The sequence below is a fragment of the Ricinus communis genome, chromosome 3 (assembly GCF_019578655.1).
Source record: "Ricinus communis isolate WT05 ecotype wild-type chromosome 3, ASM1957865v1, whole genome shotgun sequence".
In the NCBI taxonomy this organism is placed as follows: domain Eukaryota; kingdom Viridiplantae; phylum Streptophyta; class Magnoliopsida; order Malpighiales; family Euphorbiaceae; genus Ricinus; species Ricinus communis.
Window position 1 is genome coordinate 27,853,637 of NC_063258.1, and position 21,906 is coordinate 27,875,542.

The 21,906-nt window shown below is 33.0% G+C and overlaps 3 protein-coding genes across 10 annotated transcripts; 1 reads left to right on the forward strand and 2 right to left on the reverse strand.

Moving 5' to 3' along the window:
* Positions 1-1,295: 1,295 nt before the first annotated feature.
* On the reverse strand, positions 1,296-7,820 carry LOC8265121 (NAC domain-containing protein 75). Of its 7 annotated transcripts, none has more exons than XM_048372255.1 (7): positions 7,803-7,820; positions 6,104-6,332; positions 5,565-5,742; positions 4,751-5,313; positions 3,834-4,163; positions 3,148-3,276; positions 1,296-2,006 (listed from the first exon to the last, which is right to left on the reverse strand). In XM_048372255.1, exons 2-7 carry the CDS (start codon positions 6,224-6,226, stop codon positions 1,917-1,919), a joined length of 1,413 nt encoding a protein of 470 aa, XP_048228212.1. In that variant the 5' UTR covers positions 6,227-6,332; positions 7,803-7,820; the 3' UTR covers positions 1,296-1,916. The 7 variants fall into 7 exon arrangements, with proteins under 7 accessions (XP_048228212.1, XP_048228211.1, XP_048228209.1 ...); XM_048372254.1 differs by lacking the exon at positions 7,803-7,820 and adding an exon at positions 7,615-7,695; XM_048372252.1 differs by lacking the exon at positions 7,803-7,820 and adding an exon at positions 7,459-7,517.
* Positions 7,821-12,115: 4,295 nt separating this feature from the next.
* On the reverse strand, positions 12,116-16,884 carry LOC8265120 (mitochondrial-processing peptidase subunit alpha). The gene is made up of 13 exons (XM_002514145.4): positions 16,674-16,884; positions 15,859-16,098; positions 15,389-15,685; positions 15,130-15,297; positions 14,836-15,003; positions 14,669-14,755; positions 14,448-14,514; positions 14,148-14,245; positions 13,726-13,798; positions 13,554-13,624; positions 13,383-13,432; positions 12,606-12,718; positions 12,116-12,522 (listed from the first exon to the last, which is right to left on the reverse strand). The coding sequence occupies exons 1-13, from the start codon at positions 16,710-16,712 to the stop codon at positions 12,470-12,472; spliced, it is 1,524 nt and encodes a 507-aa protein (XP_002514191.1). The 5' UTR covers positions 16,713-16,884; the 3' UTR covers positions 12,116-12,469.
* A 1,438-nt stretch (positions 16,885-18,322) lies between these two features.
* LOC8265119 (nudix hydrolase 8) lies at positions 18,323-20,283 on the forward strand. 2 transcript variants are annotated; one of them, XM_025156514.2, is made up of 9 exons: positions 18,323-18,467; positions 18,564-18,835; positions 18,927-18,992; positions 19,064-19,201; positions 19,304-19,378; positions 19,455-19,505; positions 19,601-19,650; positions 19,745-19,853; positions 19,971-20,283. In XM_025156514.2, exons 1-9 carry the CDS (start codon positions 18,368-18,370, stop codon positions 20,154-20,156), a joined length of 1,047 nt encoding a protein of 348 aa, XP_025012282.1. In that variant the 5' UTR covers positions 18,323-18,367; the 3' UTR covers positions 20,157-20,283. The 2 variants fall into 2 exon arrangements, with proteins under 2 accessions (XP_025012282.1, XP_015571695.2); XM_015716209.3 differs by having other exon boundaries at positions 19,616-19,650.
* Positions 20,284-21,906: the final 1,623 nt, after the last annotated feature.

Genomic DNA, 21,906 nt, shown 5'->3' on the forward strand with positions numbered 1-21,906 from the left:
ATTATGGAATAGAATAAAGTATCAAAGGATGAGAAGTTTCCCAAGTAAAATAAAAACAAGAGGGTCACTTATAAAATGTGATTTCTGTTACCACCTGTTACTATTACGAATTATTCCATATTTTCTTTCCATTTCATCTCTAAACAGCTAGCCACAAAAGGAAAACTGTAAGCCTACTTTTTAGGAGAACGACAAATCACTCCAATTCAGAATCATCAAGCATGACGTGAAGCTTTGCAGAGAACCCAAAAACAAAATAGAAAAATCAACTCAAATTGCGATTCAGGTTTACCTGTGTCCACATATAAATCACCACCCATTGCCCTTCTGCCACTAGCTAATTCCTAATAAATGGTCTAAAAATACATTATTTATTTTGTCGAAACCTTCAATCCAATCCAATGGTGGAGACCAACACTCCTGTAAACCAGAATGACATTGTGGGGAGTGGGGTCTACACATCAAATCAGAAATTCTTTCTTTTTAACCATCTAAAGCAAATTTACTTTATATTTCACTAAATAGTTGATTAATTATATGGGTAAAATCCAAATCATTAATATCCTGCATCATTCATAAGCAAAAGTAATAATCTTTAACGTTAACTTGATACACACTGACTATAGACAATTATAAGTCTTAAAACATATAAAAGAAAAAGAAGAAAAAATGAAACAAGTGTCATGTATATTTCATTGCAGCACACAACGTGTCACAAGGACTATGATGATATGAACTTTCTATTCCATTTATAAAGAAAAGAGATCATAAAAATGAGGAAGCAGATTTAATTCTACCAGTATTAATTATAGCACAGAAAAGAAAACTCTCTTTTCAAGAGTGTGCTGTGCGATTAAATGGGAAGTGATATTGCATGCATGCATGCATGCATGCCATGTTCTATATTTACTTCAATGAGCATGAAACCAGTGAAGAAAAGTTCTCATCATTACACCCTTACAAATAAATTTATGTCTACTGAAAGAGAGCAGCACTCTTCTTCTTCTTCCTCCTTTTTCTTTAGGAGAATGCAAGTATTATATATATATATATATATATATATGATATGTCTCCACTGCAATACATCTCCTTTAATATAGTGATTTAATCAGAAAAGTGAATGAATCAATTAATTAAGGCAGCTAAAGCATAAGGCACGTTATAGTGCACTGTTGCAAACTTCTATAAATCCATGTAAGGATTAATTAATAGTAACTAAAGAGAATTGACGTCCCCTTCAAAATTTCTCTGAATATCAAAAGAAGTAGAAAAAGTGGGACAAGAATGAGATAGAATGACACTGTACTGTATAGCACATTTTCATTTCCAAAAAGTAGACATTACATAAACTGCTATTCGTATTTTACTAAAAAGTGACTAAGCACAAGAAATTAACAAAGTGTTTTTTCCTGCAATTTGCACAAACTATATGGGTATATTTTTCCTCTCTGTTCAAAGAACAATAAAAGAACTTATACAGATGTCTTGAAATAATAAAATAATAAAAACTATATAAGCATAAAGATGATATTGTAATGATAATGGTGATGATTTTCATGCACGAAGATTTTGCTTTGGTCTTTGGTTCTCCTTCTATTTGTCAGTAGAGAGCAGCCTTTCTTGGTTTCTTTTCTTTTTCTTTTTCTTTGTTTTTCTTTCTTTGTTTCTTTTTCCTTTTGTTCTTTCTTTCTTTCTTTCCAACATGGACTGTTATACAGTTAGTTCAGTTGAGAGCCATTAAAAACCTTAGGCAGGACCCCCACCTCAAGATAAAAGAAGGAAAAAAGAACAAACCACGGAGAGATGGTGTCTTGGCCTCTTCCTGAAAAGACCTTGTGGGATGGCTTCAAGTACTAATGATGATGATAGTAATGTTGTCTGTTGATGTTTTTGTATATTCTCTATTATTTTTGTTCCTACCCATGATGATCCTGGTTGTCAGGGTCTGGCCAGAAGGAAGAGTACTTCAACCATTCAGCTTCTTGTGGGTTTGCAATGGATGACTCCTGTAGCCAATAAAAATGTACCATGTCAAATATATATATATATATATATATATATATGCACACACACAGAAAGGGTTAGGGTTTGAACAGATGTTCTTCAATTAAGCACAAGAAATCAATGAAGTTGCCTCTTTTGTCCTTCTGATTTCCTCCACAATCAAAGTGTCTGATATTGTGTGCTCCTTGAGAAGACACGCATGATAAAAGTTTTATTTTTTATTTTTATTTTTATCTTCTTTTTTGTGTGTGTGTGTTAGACATGATAAAAGTCTCCATGTCGCTATCATCTACCTTTCAGAAGTAAAAGAACATTTGTTTGGAAACTTCTTTTTTCTAATTAATAATTCATTTGTTATCATGTTAATTGACACATAATTACAATTGTTGTATCTTAATAGAAAAAAATGGGATTTCTAGACTTTGGTTTTATGATCTAATTTAAACCAAATCTGCCGAAAGTTTTTGCTTTAGTTTTTATTAAATTTCTTCTACATAAAAAAGAATTAAAAAAAAAAAAAAGAAGAAGAAGAAAAGATTCTTGCTGTTTAAGTTCAAAAATTGATGGCCATCAATTTCACATTTTGCTTTGTTATATATTCTTGAGCTACCTTTTCTGTTATATATCAAACTTAAATCCAAACTAAGAGAGATGCTTGTAATCTTCTTTATTTAAACCAAAAGAAAAAAAAAACTCTAAATTACACATGCAAGAAAGCAGCCTGTAGAATCTATTGTGTTTTCATTAATTTTCCTATGTGCATTCTACTTTTGTAACTCAACATCATGTCCTCTTTCCAGTGAGGTAACAAAAAGATACTCACTGAGTCTACCCATTATATATATATATATAGGTTCACATATCTTTGCTGATACTGTGTAAATTATAATTAAAAACACTCAATAACATGGAAATGAAAAAGAAAAATAAAAGGGATAAAGAGAAAAAGAAAAGCGTTTATGGTTTGTATCTTTAATTTAAATGAGCAGTATAAATAATGAAACTGATTTAAAAAAAAAAAAAAATTTTTTTTTTTTTTAAATTCCTTCTCTCAGACTTTACTTTGTCTCTTTCTTCTGCTTCTTAGTTGGTATTATGACAAACAAGAGGCAAAGATTTCAGGGTCAAAAAGTTCATACTCACTTCTTTAGTATCAGTTGAAGTGCATCCCATAATGAGTTCTTCTAGACCAGATGCAGATCTTCCCCCTCCCATTTTATGATGGTGCTGCTGCTGCTGTTGGTGGTGGTGGTGGTGGTGGTGGTGCTGCTGCTGCGGTATTCATTTGTTCAAAAGATAGCGAGTAAAACCAAAAAAGAATTACTAAATCTTAATCATCATGTCCTTAAAGAGAGTTGAAAAGTGAAAAGACAGTTCATTATGTCCAATTTAGGTGACATTAAAAGCAGAACTGGCTCACTGAGTCTCCATAAGTACGAGCATGAGCCAGACTCAGTTATATATATGCATACAACTTAATTAATTTCGTAATCGTGTATCACCTTAAAGTTCCAAAAAATAGTTAAATGAGTAAATAAAAAATGCAACTTTTATTTTTTTCCTTAAATAAAAATGTTGATGGGAAGAAATAGAAGGAGAATGAGTCTGCGTCGGTAGCTGGCTCCTCCCTATCACCAGGCTACCAACTTGCTTAACCTTCATGCACCAGGTCAAACTCTTCTGACTTTGGATAGAGTAATTTCTATGTTTGATAAACAGTCACTCGGACCTGGTAACTGTGACCCATTTATGAAAGAGGCATCCCACTAATATCATATATATATATATATATATATATATATATATATATATCAAAATATGATTTTTACCTGGATTTCGTTTTGAAGCATTAATCTGGAGACATGATAGGGATCTTCATCAAGAATGATGGATGTGTGATGGAGAGGCGGTGGAGAGATGATGGTGGAGATGGGATGTGAAGGCCTACTTATATGGAAGGCTGTGGTAGCAATCTGATGGTGTACATGGTGGTGTTGTGGCTGTGGCTGTGGCTGTTGCTGCTGTTGATGATGATGATGAGGAGGAGGAGGATGATGATCATGGGCCAGGTGATGTGGCCTATGATGGTGCTCCCGAATCTCATCACACGTGCCTGATACTTGGGTTTCCCTTGCCGTTGAAGCCTCTGCTATCCCCACCTGAAATGGACACAACCCTTCATGAAGCAGTAGTTTGCTAGCGAGTCTATTTTCAGATCCTTCCAATTTCCCTTTACTTCTCTTTCCAAGTCTTTGCGTTTTTCTATCAGTTTTGGAATGTTGACTCCATTTTAATGTTACTTACCACTTTCTGTGGGCTAAGAATGCTTAGTGTGTTAGCTGACAAAGATAATCGAGTAAGGTCCATAGAGATTTTCATGCTGAATTTGCAAGCAATAAACTTAAGAAAAGTAACCCTAGAAACTTTTTCAAATCTTCCCTCCCTTTACTTTTATTCTTTATCATTGATGTTGAGATTTTAAAAAAACTTGAATAATATTGGTAAATGAAAGAAAATTACGTTCATCAATTGCTTAACCAAACGAAAAAAAGAGAGAAAGAAGAAAAAGAAGAAGAAAGAAAAGGTTGAAGACGTAACTTGCAATAGCTTGGTGTGTGTGTGCACATATATATTTTTTGTTTTTTTTAAATGACTGGTTGGATGAGTAATAGACTGAAGAAGAAGATATATGTGAATGTACATGTTGAATGAATGAAATGAGATGTATGAATGTATATATATATACCTCATCAAAGGTTTTCCTGAAAGGGGGAAAGCCAAAATGATCCGATTTTAAGTGTTGAATATCCATGGCAGTATAAGTTGATAGTGCAACAGCAACACCAGCTCCAGTTATTTCATCTCTCTGTGGATTTATTTCTTTAGAAGAGCAACTTCCACTACCACTATCCCTTCTGCTATTAGGATCACTGCTTCCTTCACCAGTAGTTGCACTCCTATCAGTCCAATTGCATTGCCTTGGCTGTGTCTGATAGAAGATCTTTGAAACTACAAGTTCTCCTTCTTTCTCTTCCTCATGCTGACCAAGGTGGTATTGATGCATAACCCAATTAGTCTTTTCGGGTTTTCGATTTTTCCCAAAATTTGTATAGAGGACTAGGATCTTCTTGCACCCTTTTTGTTTTCCATTCACCATAACTGGTCTTGTCTTGCCTGTTTTATGCCACCTTGTTTCTCCACCTTGTAAGTCACATTCAGTTTGAATTTTTCTTCTCTTTCTTGTTCCAGTTGTGTAAGCCTTGGAGGGTCTATGAAAGAAATGCCTGCTCAAGCCATCTCTTGTAACTCCTGCAAGAAAATTGTGACACAAAATTCTTTTACCAAAATCAAAGTTAGGTTCACTTAGGTGTAACAAACTGTGACAGAAAATAGTATTCTTCAAAAGTCATAAAACCCTGCATATAGTTAACTCTCAGCTTTTTTTTTTTTATATGTATATAATTCAAGAATTTGATAAAGATTGAACAGGCATAGAAGCAAAGAAAAAAAGAAAGGAAAAGAAAATAATAATAATATGTGTATTTGAAATAATATTTAACCTGGAAGTTTCTCAGGATGGGTGTAACAAATCCCATCTTCTCCTTCGATAGTGGGAATGAACTCATCAATCAAAGGGTGAGACTTCATGTCTTTGGCTACTACTTTTGCTTCAAGGTGTTCTATCAGTTCTTGGTCTGTAGGATCAAATTTCACTCCTGCTGGTAGACCTAGCCAATCCTGAAAACTCCGTACAAATCCAAGTAAAGATGAAAACTGTAAAGTTTAATATAAACTATACCATTAAACATATAAATCCCAATTTAAAAAAATAATAATGAATGGAGGGAGCTAGAGCGGGAGAAAGAGAGAGACAAGCGAAGAGAAAGCGAAGCTTTAGTTTAACTCAATTTGGGTTTGTTCAAAGGAAATAAACCAAAAGAAAGAAAAAGAGTAACAAAAAAAAAAAGATTGAGAATATAACATGAAGCATAATTCTTGTTTTTTTTTTTTTTTGCTTTGCAATATTCCTTTTTTCTTTTGTTCAAAAAATCTATTTCAAGTTAAAGAATAAAAGAAGAATTGTAATAATAATCCGTACCGGTTTTCCTTCAAGCTTGTGTCCACAACCAGGGCATTGCTTGGATCCACAAAGCTGATGCTCTTCAAGCTTTGCATCTATGAGATCGGAGCTACTGATTGAGCCTAAATTACTCTTATTCATTGCTCTTGCTAGCTGATGCTATCTTCTTTCTCTTAAACTCTTGAAATCTTCTATGAAGTTTTCAACTTTGTATAATAGTTTGGCTCTCATATCCCTTCTTAGCTATCTATACATAAACCAAAATCATGAATTTGAGATCTGATAATACTGGGCGTTATATGTATTAGATAAGTCTACAATGAACCTGAAACAAAAACATATTTGCATAAAATATATGATCTCCTGAGCCTGTTTTTGAGATGGTATTAAAGAAAGAAGAGATGATTTAAAAACCAAGAAAACAAGAACTCAACATACAAGAAAATAGACTGTGACATACTATGTACAAAGTAACCTAAGCTCAAATCAAGAAAACAAGCAATACCCAGATGTGGAAAGAGGATCAAAACTTGAAATATAATTAAACATGTATACATGTATGTTTATGTACCCTAAAAGAACAAAAATAAAAGTAAATAAATAAAAGAAGAGAGAAGTTAGAGGAAGTTGAGCTAGAAAGAGTATCAAGAGCAGGAAAAGAAGAAACTGTGAGAGTAGGAGGGAGCTATAAAACCTGCTTTAACCATGGAAAAAACACCAGAAATCCTTCTCTCTCTATACTCTCTTAACTTTAACTGAAGCTATGAAGAAGATTTATTTATTTATTTTTTTCAAAAAAAAAAAAAAAAGGAAAAGGTAACCTCAAGCCTAGACACACCAACTTTAAGGCTTTGCTAATTTAAGTAGCGCATGTAGGCGGTTAATGTGAGAGAAAGAAAGAAAGATATAGAGTGAGAGAGAGAGAAGGAAAAAAATAAAAAAAAAATAAAAAACAAAGAAAAGAGAAAGAGAAGGAGAGAGAGAGAAAACAGGATAGAAAGTTATAAAAAATAAAAATAAACAAAACAAAATCCAACTGGGTTTTTTATTTTTTATTTTTTCCCTCTAAAGCATAAGGCTTTCTCTCTTCTTCTCTTTCTTTCTTTCTTTCTTTCTCTCTCTGTATCAGACACAAACACATATAGGATATGATATATTCACTCACACCTTTGTTTTGAGGCCATCTTGACTGCTAAAGCAAAAGGAAGGAAAGAAAGAAAGAAAGAAACGGCCTACAAACAGCTGTTACATTCAAAAGCATATCAAGAATTCAAGAAACCCTTGCCAATATATCCGTATAAAAATTCTGATTATTTGATTTTATCGATATTTATTTAACCAAAACAAATAAAATAAAACCCATAATCACTCACTTTGTATTCTGATGGTAAAAGGGGTATAAAGCTAAGAACTTTAATTCATAGATTTCTCTACCGCAGAATGAAAAGAAGAAAAACTACTACCGAGTGTTTATATAAAAGTAATTGTAGTAAACTTTGAGTAACAAAGACGGTATTGGGGTTACTTACAGTTTTATTTCTTGTTTTATTTGGTTGCCTTGCTAATTAACAGATTATAGTTACTTAATAAAAGTAAAGCTCTTTGTTTTTCTTTTCTTTTTTTTATAAATAATTTTGGAGGAGAGAATAGAAATTGGAGAAGGGAAAATAAATAAATAAAGAAAGAATGAAGGAATGAATGAATGGTAGGAACTCACATGGGTTTTGAGCTGGAGTGGTGATCATGATTCTTTTGCTATGAATGTTGCAGAGAGAAGAGAGAGAGAGAGAGAGAGAGAGAGAGAGAGAGAAGGGAATTACGGGTTGCTTGATATGCAAGGCAAATGAGCAGTGTACTTGATGGACCACCACCACCCCCTCTTATTAGAGCTATTATAAAATCATATCATATACAAGAAAAAAAAAATGAAGAAATTAATACCCAGAAAAAAAAGAAGAAAATTACGAAACTTCAAGCTGAAGCAGACATAACCCGTGTAATAAAACATTAGCTTGTCTCGAACTTTTTGTCTAATGTGTGTGTATATATATATATATGCATGTATATGATAATGTATATTTTAGGATATACATATAAGTATGCACTATTCTTTTAACCCCTTAATTATTATTTTCTTTTTTGGTGGGTTGATATAGATATATAAATATGAATATACTATTTACAAGGCTATGTTATGTTAAATAGTGATTAAAATCCACTATCAAGAAGTGGGGCCATGTTAGAAATGTTTGTGTAGGCTTAAAGTATCTTGGATCGGATGATGGTGTTAGAATTCACGTTTATAACATTCTTTTGGGCAGTCAAGAGTAAATGATGGAGGGACCAAAGATATGTTTTGATGGCTATGATTGCTCCTCTTTTTTTTCTTTTTTCCCTAAATCTATATATATCATTTTTTTTCTTTTTAAAATTATTTATCAAATGGGGGAAATTATGGAAAGAAGAATATATGCTATAGGTTGATATTTGTATATGAAACATAAAGAGTGTGCAAGTTGTGAACAAATCTTTGATTATTAGGCTTCTCTTTTTGTCCCATAGGAATGAAGAAGAGGATCAAATACATATGAGATTATCCAATTGGTTGACCTTCCACCATATATAATCTAGCTCTACATATATATATATAAACATTAACCCTATATTCTTTTTTATATAATTTTTGTGTTTCTTGATTCTTTACATGTGCTATAATTATATATTTTGCAATTATTTTGAGTTTCTCAAGCTTATATGTACACTGATTTTTGTCTCTTTTATAAAGAGAAAAAGAAAAATGTGGGAAGGAATGAATAAGAATGAGTAGAAATTCTGCATAGAATGTACATACATGATATATTCCTCAAAATTAAAATTTTAAAAAAAAAAAAGTAAAATAAATTTCTTTTCAGGATGCAGTCTTGTGGAAGAAAGACTTTATAGTATAACTCATAATGTATGAGAATATAATCTCTTACAATGAGAACAATTTTCCTCTTATTTAAATTATTGTATTGGAGGATTGTGAAGTCTTATGAACTCTTTATCAGGATTAATTGTGACTACTAGATTAATCATATAATAAAAGATATTACTTTAGGGAAATCCAAGATATTAATTATTATACTTTGGGGTCGAACTTCCCATCTTAAGGTTTTATTTCTTAGTCTATGCTCTTTTCAGTTATTTATTTTTCCCTTTTGCTATCACAACAAGAACAGAATTTGTTAAGTAAGATACCTACTATTTTCTTAGTTGATACTCTTGAAAGTAATTATAAATACTTAGCATAAGCTCAATATCTAGATTCTCTCCAACAATAGAAACCCCAAAGAAAAAGAAAAGAAAAAAAAAAAAGGAAAAAAGATATTTCTTGAATTGGGTAATATTTTATTTAAATAGCAGACACTGACCATTAAGCTACATATTAGTCTTGATATAATAAATGAATCCACACAACATAAATTCTGATGTACGAATCAAAGGCTTTATATGAAAGTTTCCTTTGACATATACCATATAACAACACTAACTTATCTTGGTGGATTAAATGAATGTGCTGTATCATACAAGGATGTATTGTAAGTATAGGAGTAGTGTCAGAACTTAAGCCACTAGTTTCATTACAGGCACAATGACACTATCCTTAAGAAGGTGCAGGTTCTTATAAAATCTTTCTACTTCACTTTCATGTGGCAAGACAGGACACCTCTTGATAATTTATGGGCATAACTCCGCTTTTGAATAGCTCTGCTTGAAAAACTCGTGTGAAAGATCAGCAAAATAAGGTTAATATTTAAACTGACAGGGACGGTGATGGTAGAGGTTTTATGTGTCTTGTAACACATTTTAAAAAAAAATAAAGTAGCTTCATTGATATTGAACTCCTCTCCAAATCTATAAACTCTCTAATTTAAGAGTATATTAATAAGTAAATAACAAAAAATGTGTGTACATTTTAACTTTTGTAATAGAAAAATGGGCTTTCCTCTCTCTCTCTCTCTCTCTCTCTTTCTTTAGAAGACTAGTCAATTTGATTTCATACCGGGCAGTGATGAGTAACTTTAAGAATTAAGTAAGTCATAATTTAGTAAAATAAAAGTTAATTTTGAGCAATGAAGGTAATTGAATTGTGTAATTAAGAGTAGTTAAAGAGAGCTAACAAGCATTGAGCGCTATGCAACAGAAGACAACAATATGAGTGAGTACATTAATTCAATTAACTAATCTTGGTTAGTAAATTCTGTATCTGTTTTTTATTATATAATTAAGATGAAAAAGATTAGGAGATTGTTAGCTTAGATCTCATAATTTATAAATCTCAAAAGCCTATTACTTAAATATAAATTGAATGATGGCTGTTGTCAGGGATTTGGAGTATGGATGAGCGACTGAAAGTTGACCACTCACCCTTCAAACAAGAACGACCTCTTGGAAAAACAATTAATATCTATATATATATATGCACACAGAGATTAGATAATTTATAAAGCTCTATCTCTATTACTTAATTCCAAATCGTAAGTATCTACACCGTGTTAAGTAATCTAATTACACATCCCATTATATATTTAGGTACTGAAGAATTCACATAAGAGTAGTAGTTATCAAAGTGGAGTAAATGTCAATTGAATGATATGGATACGAAGAACATCTACGTCCTGTGTGTTTTTTCCTTCTACAAGAATCTTAACATAGTAAGCTTCTTTTTATCACCGACAAATCGAGTGTTTCATGATTTCAGACCCATCTTTCAGATGACAGTAACCTGCAGTTTTTGCTCCCATGCCCAACTCTCAAATGCTTGCAATTTTGCCATTAAATATGTCAAATTAATAATTGGCTGCCCAAAACTTTGACCCTAAAATACACACATATATATATGTTAGAAGGATTTTATTTTTCATGAAGAAGTTATATAAAAAAATTAGATTTTAAAGAGTAACGAAAAAGAATATTCGTGTAGGTTTATAGGTACTATATAACATTACTGTATACAATAACACAACTAATCATAACAGAAAATCAGAAGTAATATTTTGTTTTTAAAAAAAGCTCCAAGGGTAAGTCAAAAACTTGTGAAGAAACGAGAACAAGAAGGGAAAGAAGTAAAAATAAAAGAATAGATAGGGAGTGAAAGCCGCTGACCAACTTAAAAATGTTTTAAAACAAAGCACATGGACATGGAAGATATGTCGTCCAAGTTGGGTAGGACTCCAAGCTATTGAAGCTAATGCTAGCAACAAGTATGATGTTAGGTCTATCTAATACTGTCCGTTGCTTCTGTTCTACTTCATTGGCGTTTTGACCTCCAGACTTCATTGAAATATATCACTACTATGAGAAACAATCTAATGCAGCAGCCGTTTAGATTTGTTTACAGCAGTATAGCTTCCATTTCCAACATGCACGGGCTAGCTTGCTTCCATGTCCGACATTGACTTGCCAAAATAAGGTACAATACGCAACAGTCGTATTAGCATATATCTATCTAGTGCTAAAATATATGAAGAATTATGAGATATGGACCATTATAAAACATCCTCATCATAACAAGTCAGATGAAAACCAACCTCCTGCTTCCAGCTTCACCTTTTTATGAATTTTAGATAACCACTCAATCTCCAACCCATCGTTCTGAAAGACCAGTTTGGTGGCCCAACCAGTAGAGATTGGTTTCAAGCTAAAACCCACCAGCCTAGTGCATTCCATTGCAATCACATTTAAGCAGACACTAATCGTATCCTTTACCGAGTCCATAAGCGACTTTAAGCTCATTAAGTAGACAGATAATGGCAAATAGACAACAACTACTTCCAGCAAGGTCAGCACTAAACAGTTACAGGAAATCTCATGCCACAAATAGCAATAAGCACGTTACGAATTGCCAACCTGTCAAATAACTCGGAAAATTTCTTTCCTCTTCCTCCCACTTGCTGGAATTTTTCACAAGACGGTGGCAGCACCATAAATGGCAAGTTGAACCACAAAAATTGCAAGTACATATCATAAGCCATCACTGGAATTTACTGACATCAAAGAGCTGATAGCCACTGAATGATTTTTCTCAAGAAAACACTTTTGGGCAGAGAAACCAATTCATGGTTTCATTTTGTTTAAGCCAGTTTGTAAACTACAAAAAATAGTCATCTTTTTCGGTGACAGCAAAAAAAGAAAAAAAAAAAATGCCACCAACATATACAGGCATATTATAATGCTGCTGCCAGGAATGCCAATTTATTGATAAAATGGGGATGTCTAAGATTTCCTTATTTCAACTGAAATTGGCTGTAAAAAGCTTGAAGTTTTTCTGATCCACATCAATATAGACAACTGGTCAAAGTTTCCTCCCAGTTTGGTTCCAAAAATGAATTAAAAACTACTTCATTTCGACTTGAACTTCCTGCTAATTGAATCATAGGTTGGGACGTTGACAACTGCAGAACAAAGCAAAAAAACTGTAAATTATAAAGTGACCCTTACAAAAGAATACAAGGAATTCTTAAAAACTAAGAAATACCATCTCCGTGCGATGCCATTGTAAGAGGAGAAGAAATAAGTTTCTGCGCAGTTTGAGTGATATCTTGCAAAGTAACTGAATCTACAATCTTCAAGAAATCCTCCAAAGGTTTTCTACATGACGAACGTTTTATTAGCAAAAGGACAAACTAGATGAGAAACCAAACGAGGAAACATGAAACCAAGAATAATCAGTGATGAAACAAAATTCAAAATAGTTAATCAGGTCAAGGCCCAGCGAAAAATTAAAGTCTCCCAGATCATCAGCAAAAAAGAAACAAGATTTGCCATCCATCTAAAAAATCAAGAGACAAGCCACTAGCAACAAGTTGATAAACTTCATGCCCAAAAGCATTAAGAGAGTAAAGCCCACGCTACATAAAGGATTCAAGAACTGAACAACATCAGAACTCTGCTTGACACGAAACTAGAGAGAGCCAATAGGCTCAGAAATTGCAGAAGACCTCCCTTTTCATTTTCCCTTACTTATAATATCAGAAAGATCAATGACATAGCCATTCATGAAACATCCAAATAACTCCTCAACAATTAAACTTTGCATCATCAGCATGAGGAAATAGGAGAAGGATTATAGAAAGCTAGGTATATTTGGACGATACTTAAGACTCTTTGCTATAAATGAAATGGCATTGGCTGCATAACTAGATGCTGGATGAATGCATAGAAACATACAGAAGAAGTGATTTCAGGCAATTGAAAAAAAAAAAAAAAAAGAATCAGTAGTGGTTAAGTCATCATGATCAAGCCCCAGCTGTACCTTTTACCATATGTCAAAATTTGTCGACCTATATCTTCTGAAACAATTATCTGCAAAATACATCTCAAGAAATGTTAGCAAATAAAACTTGATGCACATTAATAGTCCCCTCTACTAATGCTGTTCAAGGGTATGCTTGAAACCAAGAAATGGGAGGAAACATTTACATACTCTGGATTCTAAATTCATTAAAATAGCAGACTTTGTTGACTGTTTTGCACGATCTAGCTGCACCTGATCAACTGCAGAAAGCAAGAGATATGTAAGTAATGAGCAACTGCCTACCAAGTCAAACATAGCCAGCATAAACAATAATTCGGCAGATAAAGGTCCTTCATCACACCTGCACCTGGTGAAGCAACTGAAATAAGCTCATTAACTGCTAAATCTATGGCTTTTGATGCAAAATTAGAACCCTGCATCCACAAGCATAAGCATCTTCAGAAGGGGCTTGCCCAAATTTATTCACCAGCATCGACAAAGCATCGACTTTATGCTTGAAGAAAAATAAAGTTAATGCCTTTAAAAACAAATTACATAGCCCAATGTGTTTCCATCTTGTGGACCCTACTGCTTGTAGAAGACCATCAAACTTCAATAATGACTAAGTACTAGTTTTAATTTAACTAATACTTAAGAAGTGCTTTAAAATCTAAGAAGAGCTTATTAACTAATCTAATAGTAAAAAGTGTCAAGACTGCGCAAAAAGAATGAGAAAGATCTCCAAACATAAAAATGTTTTGAAGGTTCTACGCAGCAGCTTACAGTCGTAGCTTGGATACCAAATATGCCAGAATGATGGTAAATGTTGCTGAATGCTGTGAAAGATTCAATTTGTGGATAGTCATGCAAGACCCGTAGATCTGCAGATATCAACCATAATAAGTAAGAAATAGGAGATTCCATGTATTAATATAATCATCAATAGACTTCATGCACTCGTATCCTATCCCAAATAAGAGGAGATATAGAGGGAGCAATTGCAGCATAATGTACTCCTTTTGGTACAAATCTTTTGGCCAAGGCAACACTTCATTATAGATCATGCGAACATGAGAAACTTACATAGCCTTGAGTACATTCCTTTTCCAGGGCCACCAGCTGAGAATGCGCCACCTCCACCCATTAGCATCTATAGTACAATTAGGATTAGTCTTATAATTTACTGCTGCCTTCAGATCAGCATTTGATTATGGGATATTGAACCAAAATTACATGCAAATTGAATATAAACAGCCAAGCAATACAATCAGCCACAAAGTTTTAGAGTAATGAAACATGAATACCTGAAGAACAGTCAGTGTCATGGCACCCTTATCATCAGACCAGCCCTTTGGAGACTCAAATGCAAGAGCAAAATGGGTTCTCTGGTCCTGCAGCGAAAGAGTTAAAATATCCTAGATGGAAGGATAAGGTATGTAAAAAGATCTCTATGGGACATCTAGATGTATACCCCTGAATCTGCTTGACAACGAAAATCACCTCCTGTGTAAATGGACTGTGGCACTGGGGTTCCGCTAACTTTAGGTAGGTCGGACAAAAGGGGCTCTGCAATTGATACCAGTTCCTCGTGTTCAACACCAGAAGCCGCGAGCACCATTCGTGGAGCAGTATAATTTTCCTAAATCTCTCAAAGCAACATTAAACTGGTTTCAAATGACTTACAGAGACAATTATTCTATTTGTCAGAAAACACTGCATATGAAACAAAGACCATCTTAAGTATTGCACTGTGTCATAAACTTACAGCTACAAAATCCTCCAAGATTGTACTATTCAAACTATTTATTGCAGATTCAGGTGCCAAAAGAGGGTTTGCCAATGGACCAGAAAAACCAGCAGAATGAATTGCTTCCAAAAGCAAGCCTTGAGGGTTTTTGGAAGCTTCACTAATCTCTGCTTTGACCTTTTGCAGCTGCACAAGATAGATTATCATTATATAAGATTTAAAATATATAATTCAAATAAAATTTGCAGCATATAGATTAAAAGTTACGAAGATTTACTTGTTCTTTAACCTCCCAATCAAGAAAGACAGGATTCCTCACGCAATCAATAAGTAACTCCACCATCTCAGGAACATAAGTCCTCAGAGCATCAAAGGTGTACCCCATCTGCTCTCGAGATGCCGAGGCTTGCACAACACCCCCGATTGCCTCAACTTCCCGCACAACACGCAAGTGGCTACGATTTCTTGTGCTTTTGAATGCCATTTGCTCCAATAAATGTGTGGTGCCAAATGTGGCTGGAGACTCATAGATTGAACCACAGTTAACATATAACCCTATTGATGCAGCAGGATTCTGGCATTCAACAGAAACCAAGGAAAAAAGTGAGCAACTTCCTTAGTAAAGCCAAGACGCAACAGGTACAGCAATATTAGAGCAACTTCAGGAAAACCCCCTGAGAGTGGAGAACATGATAAAAGGGAAAATTAATAATTAAAAAAAAAAAACCTAAGCAAATTCATACATACCGGTGATGTTTGAGAGGCAATTTTCATGCCGTTTGAGAGAGTTGTAATCTTGGTTTCCCCAGGTGCAACATAATCAGGCAATGATGGAGGGAGTTCAACTCCTGGAAGTGGAAATTCTAGAGGCAAAGACTTGGACTTATCACCAAACAGCCAGCTAAAGATACCAACAGAGGGGGATGATTGTACAGCAGCAGCACTAGAACTTGCAAATCTGGCAGGCAACCTACAGACTGTACGATCCTGTTCACACAGTTCAATAGCTCATTTTGTACTCCAATAAACTTCTAACCTATAGGCCTCGTTAGGATTAAATCATTTGCAAGACTTCAATTCAAATTGAATTCTTATAAAATCATGTCACTTGCGGCATGTTTTCATTTCTTTCAAAATGCCTTTCCAGACATTTACTTATAGCAACTACGATCTTCCCAGACATTAGAATTAACTAAACAAAATCCAATAAAATCGAATATTTGCATTTTTTAGACTTTCCGAACACTGTGATATAGTAACACCTTCTGCTAATGTTTGTAATATGATAAACAAACGTATATTCTTATGTTTATCCATTTCTCATATTTTTAATTACCAAACAAATCAATATCAAATTATTTCACTTAACAATTTTATTTTTTTAAAATGTCACTGAATTAAACAGATCTAGCACTGAAGCAATCACGTAATAGCAGATTAAACAGGAAATAATAATACCAATAATAAGTAATGCCAAATGTGCGACGATCATGATAGACAACATCGAATCTTAACGACATAGTAACTTCAAAATTAAGAGTTTAGAAAAGGCAAGAACTAACCTTGAGAGCCCTAAGGCGTGAAGCTGCAGTTCTGTACATGGTGATCGATCGATCAATTGTTCGTCTATCAAACCCTAGGTTGCACGGACAGGTGCCTTGGTTTTGACCGGATGATGCTGGAGTTTTGTTTGTTGAGTCTGTCTCTGCGCTATCACTATTGGGGTTTCAGAGCTGTGATTTTGGGCCTATGGTATGGCGGACACGAAAAAATAATCTGAACCGTCCATTGTCTTTAGAGCAAATATTTCCCGTTGATTTGACCATTTTAACACTTTTAATACCTCTTATTTAAAAATTAAATTTAATATTAACTGCGTTTAAATTTTATTTACACTTAATTTGTCTGTTAGATTAATTAATCAATCTAGGTAAAGGATTTAATCAGTAAAAGAATTTTAAAATATTAAATGTTAAATTCAATAATTACTTTTATCATCAAAATAGAGTATTTTATAAAACATTTTAATTTATGTTAGTTTTAATGTGGAACAAATTATAATTTAATTATTTTAGTACATCGTGAATAAGATTTTAGGCATTGTTTAGAATATTTATACTTTATTTATTTCATACTAGTATTTCTATATTTTAAGATAATTATAATTTCAGTTTATTTACTATTCTATTATTTTGATAAATGTATTAAAATCTTATGATAATTATGAGTTTATGATTTTTTATTTTCTATTAATTGATTATATTGTTTAAGTTATTACGAAATATAAAAAAACGGTTAGACCTATTTTTGTTTTATGTATATTATTTTCTTAAGTTGTAAAATTAATTCCTCTCTTGTAAAAATAACTTATGTGATGTATTAACGGTTATCTTAATTTTTAATTATAATCGTAATTTTACCTTTATTCATATAAAACAAAAAAATGATAATATAATTTACGCGAAAAATCATGTGATATTTTGCACTGATTGACCTTGACCATGCCTTAGGTTGTTCGGCCGTGATGACCACCTCTACTAGTGTAACAATTGAGCCACCAATTAGGCAATTGGTGATGTTAAAAGGAATTGGGACATCAGTGCTTCTTATATATAAAAAGAAATTAATGTCTAGTACTCCTGATATAGATAAGAACTTGCGAAACATTCCTTTTTCTCACCATCCATGACAATTATTTGGATCTTCCCAATTCAGCTTTTGCTCAAATTGAAAGAAACCACAGGTGATATGCTGGTACGTTCTTGGCCCAGGGAAACTAGTGGTTTTGCATTGAACACATTAGCACGAAATGCTCGAGCAAAGAATTTAGGTCTCCACATGTGATGCAACTGGTTAGTTCTGAAATGCAAATTAATATTCCCGCGTACTTAAAATGGACAAATTAAGAATGGACCAAGCATATACAGAGCTAAGTCCATCAAGGAAATGCATGTGGGAGAATATTTTTCATTCTCTACGCAGTGGAATATGTACTCTAATATTGCTAGTGGAACTAATCGTTATTTCTATCTATATATATCACGGTGATTGGCATGTTTTAGTACAGAACATCTTGTTTTACTTTTTTCGATCGGACTTTCCGCGGATTCAACTTGTTATTATTCAAGATGCTATCCCGCATATATTCCTTCTTTTCTCATCCTTAGCAATGGCTATATATATATATATATATATAAATACATACAAACAGAAGCCTGTCCGGAACGTACCATATATATCACAGCTTATTGCAAGCATGGTAATGATGGCAACCATAGTCACCGGCTCGCAATTGCCTGGACATTGTCATTGGCATTACAGACGAATGCCTGCAACTTCATCGACAACAAAAAATTGTAATATTCAATGCTTATCAAGGGTACTTCAATCTGTATTGTCAGGAATAGGGTACTTCAATTTAATTTTGTTCTCTTTTTGTTTGTCTCCTGCAGGTTTCTCAAGGGTCGGTGCACGTCTTTTGAAAATCCCAACTGCTGAGCACGACTTCCCTTTTAAGCCGTCTCTTGGGGGTGGGCATATGCTCAATAATAGAAGACTTCATGTTACGTCTCCGGATGTATCGTCCCCAGGTCTCAAAGTGGAAATTCTTGACGCATTGGATGATGAATATGGTGGATGTGTTATTGATCCTAACAGCTTACCCTCTAGTGCTAATGCTTTCGCAACTTCACTTCGCTTTTCTTTGTCCAATTGGAAGTTGATGGTAAGGCACAAGAAGAATAGAGACACTCTACATCTAAGTTACTTAGAAGTTACTTACTGATTTGATCAAAGCTTACGTGAAATCTTTTTAGGGGAAGAAGGGGATTTGGCTGAAGATACTATCGGAGCAAGCTGACCTTATTCCGATCGCAATACAGGTAATGATTGAATAGTTACTTTTGTTTCAAAATGCAAGCAGCATATGTTTAATGCGCTATTGCTCTTTCAGGAGGGTTTCAGCTACCACCATGCAGAACCAGGCTATATTATGCTAACTTATTGGATTCCTGTCGGCCCTTGCTTGCTCCCTGGTAGCCCTTCTCATCATATTGGCGTAGGAGGATTTGTGATCAATGACAAAAGAGAGGTATTAATACTACTTTTTTTTTTCGCCTTTTTCTTTTAAAAGAAAAGAATTTCTTCTGTAGGCTTTTTGGCAGTATAATTATATAATTTTCACATGTTTTAGATTCTTGCTGTGAAAGAAAAATGTTCCTGTAGTTGCTCTGGATTTTGGAAGATGCCTACAGGATATATTAACAAGGTGATTGCTTATAATCACTTTCACCTGATTTTTAAATTCACCTAAAGAACAATTACGATTCTCTTAATACTTGCAGTCTGAAGATCTATTCTCAGGAGCCATAAGAGAAGTGAAAGAAGAAACTGGTGTAAGGAAAATAAATTCTTTGTATCAATATCAGCATTTTTATTTTTTTTACTTGTCCAATATACACCAACCCTTCTTGCTGTTTATAACTTGCAGTCGCCTTTTGCTCAGGTTGACACAATTTTCCTAAAGCTGGTTGCTTTCAGGTATACGATTCTTTACAATTCAGCAAGAATTGCCTTCTTATGCTTACTTTATTTGTCTGAAACTATAAAGCTCTTAAAAATTGAAACTCGGCAGACATGCTCACCTGGTGGCGTTTGAGAAATCAGATTTACTCTTCATGTGCTTGCTCAAACCACTATCTGATGAGATCACGATCGATGAGAATGAAATTGAAGACGCCAAGGTAACAAAATTATTTTATTCTCGACATGCCTATAGCAATGTTCTGTTTTACATTTTCCTGACATTGACGCTATGTGTAAATGATTGCAATGGTGTATACTATATGTGTTGATTCTAGTGGATGGGGCTCGATGAATTTATGAAGCAGCCATTTTATCAAGCGGACCATATGTCGAGAAGGGCAATTCAAGCTTGTGTTGCAGCTTATGAAGATCATTATAGTGGGTTCACTGCACACCAGCTGACCTCAAAACTCGATGGCAAATTATCTTACTTATATTACGATAACTCCAGCAGCTTTTAAGATTTGAGAATGTGATCAATGCCTGCCTTTATCGGAATCTTTTTCTACTGTTGAAGGTTGAAGACTCTGCTCCATTTATATGAGTTTAGACCATTTATAAAATAAGGTCATATTAATTATTTGAAAATCTTGGGCTCATATTTTTAAATATTTCACTCAGCTCCGCTCCGCTCATAATATAATATAATAAAATATAATATATTCATTTATATTTTAAAACTTTTCAAATCTAAATAGGATTTTTTCAAAATAAAATAAAAAAAACAAAAGAATATATATATAAATATGTATATATAAAAGCCTTAGTTAAGTTATTTTCTTATAATAAATGTAAAAATCTCTCCTAATGCTAAAAAATCAAAAATAAAAAACTTCTATTTTGAATTTTAATTTGTAACCTAAGTTTCTAAAATTGATTACGGATGGAGTTGTATCCGATAAACAAAAATAAATATATATATAAAAAAAAGAAAAGAATTAGCTGTTTGGCAATTACAAGCTTTAGTTTAAGTCTTAGTTAATCAGTTAAAATCAAGTGAAATTAATAAATTGTATTGTTTGATATTTAAAATAACTCCTTATGTAAAATTAAAAAGTTGGGGCAGAAATCTTCTTCTTTTCACAAAAGAAAGTAATTACTGTAGTATTAATAATATAGTTAGATTATATTCTTTGAACCCAGTGAGATCTGAGTCTTAGGAAATAATAGATAATTTAGTATTTTAAAAGCAAACACTTATCTTATCATAATTCACATATAATATCATTATGTAAATTATGTCACTAATTCCAATTTATAATAGAGTTACTTACGTCAACATTCTAGACTTAAAAATATATGTTTGGCTTGTGAAACAATCAATTAAGTTAGCATGAATCGTATCAAAAGATTTCTTAATAATGCCCACAAATCGAAATAATCTTTTTATCCATAGAAAATTCTAAGGCAGGCTTCCAGAACGGTGGTGACGAAGATGGAAGATGGGGTCCACATGTAGCCCCCATTTCCATGAATCTCGTGCGTACCTTCTAACACCTAAAAAAGAAGAAAATAGTTATTTTTCGAGTCTATGTTAGACGTCATGCAATGCATGTGACTTGCTTTGTTCAACGGGCTGCCTCTCTCTAAATGACTCCTCCACGCGTGTGACATGATGTATCATACACGTCCTTTCTATTTTTCTTATAACGCATTACCAACATTGTTATTATTTTAATAATAAATACTTTTTTTTATCTTATTTATATTAATATTTTACTTTAAAATAAATATCTAGTATTCAACTGAATACATATAATACAATAAGAATGTAATTAGTAATTTGTTGCATAAAGTTAGAAAATCCTATTAATTTATTAACTAATACATTCTGATAAAAATATAACTACTTTATTTTAAAATTAAGGTTATCTATGAAAAATTTCTAGGAAAGCTTTCATTCAAAAAACACTAAAATTTACATCAATATTATACGTATATATCAAAAATAAATAGATGTCACAATATTTATTTTTTGTGTCAAGATTTCAATGTTTTAATAAATATATGTCACAATATTAATTCTTATGGAAAAATTAAAATTCTAACTCTATTTTTTCTATAAAATCTAAATTAAACTATTAATTTATAGTTATTATATACTAACAAATTTTTATGTTTTGCTAAATTTCAAGATTTATAAATTGACTCATTTTATTGTTAAACTAAACTGTCTTATTTAATTAATAAAATAAAATAACTTGAAAACTT

Bases quoted from the DNA above. Each gene is read 5' to 3' on its own strand.
- LOC8265121 (XM_048372255.1), bottom strand. From the start codon at position 6,226: ATGAATAAGAGTAATTTAGGCTCAATCAGTAGCTCCGATCTCATAGAT. The intron at 4,164-4,750 runs GTATATATATAT...TGTCCATTTCAG, and splicing joins TCAGGAAAACCTTTGATGAG to GTGGGGATAGCAGAGGCTTC. The intron at 3,277-3,833 runs GTAAAAATCATA...TGAATACCGCAG, and splicing joins TGCTTCAAAACGAAATCCAG to CAGCAGCACCACCACCACCA.
- LOC8265120 (XM_002514145.4), bottom strand. From the start codon at position 16,712: ATGTACAGAACTGCAGCTTCACGCCTTAGGGCTCTCAAG. The intron at 15,298-15,388 runs GTAAATCTTCGT...TATCTTGTGCAG, and splicing joins ATTGGGAGGTTAAAGAACAA to CTGCAAAAGGTCAAAGCAGA. The intron at 14,515-14,668 runs GTATTCATGTTT...ATTGTACTATAG, and splicing joins TGACACTGACTGTTCTTCAG to ATGCTAATGGGTGGAGGTGG.
- LOC8265119 (XM_025156514.2), top strand. From the start codon at position 18,368: ATGGTAATGATGGCAACCATAGTCACCGGCTCGCAATTGCCTGGACAT. The intron at 18,468-18,563 runs GTAATATTCAAT...TGTCTCCTGCAG, and splicing joins TTCATCGACAACAAAAAATT to GTTTCTCAAGGGTCGGTGCA. The intron at 18,993-19,063 runs GTAATGATTGAA...TTGCTCTTTCAG, and splicing joins TTATTCCGATCGCAATACAG to GAGGGTTTCAGCTACCACCA.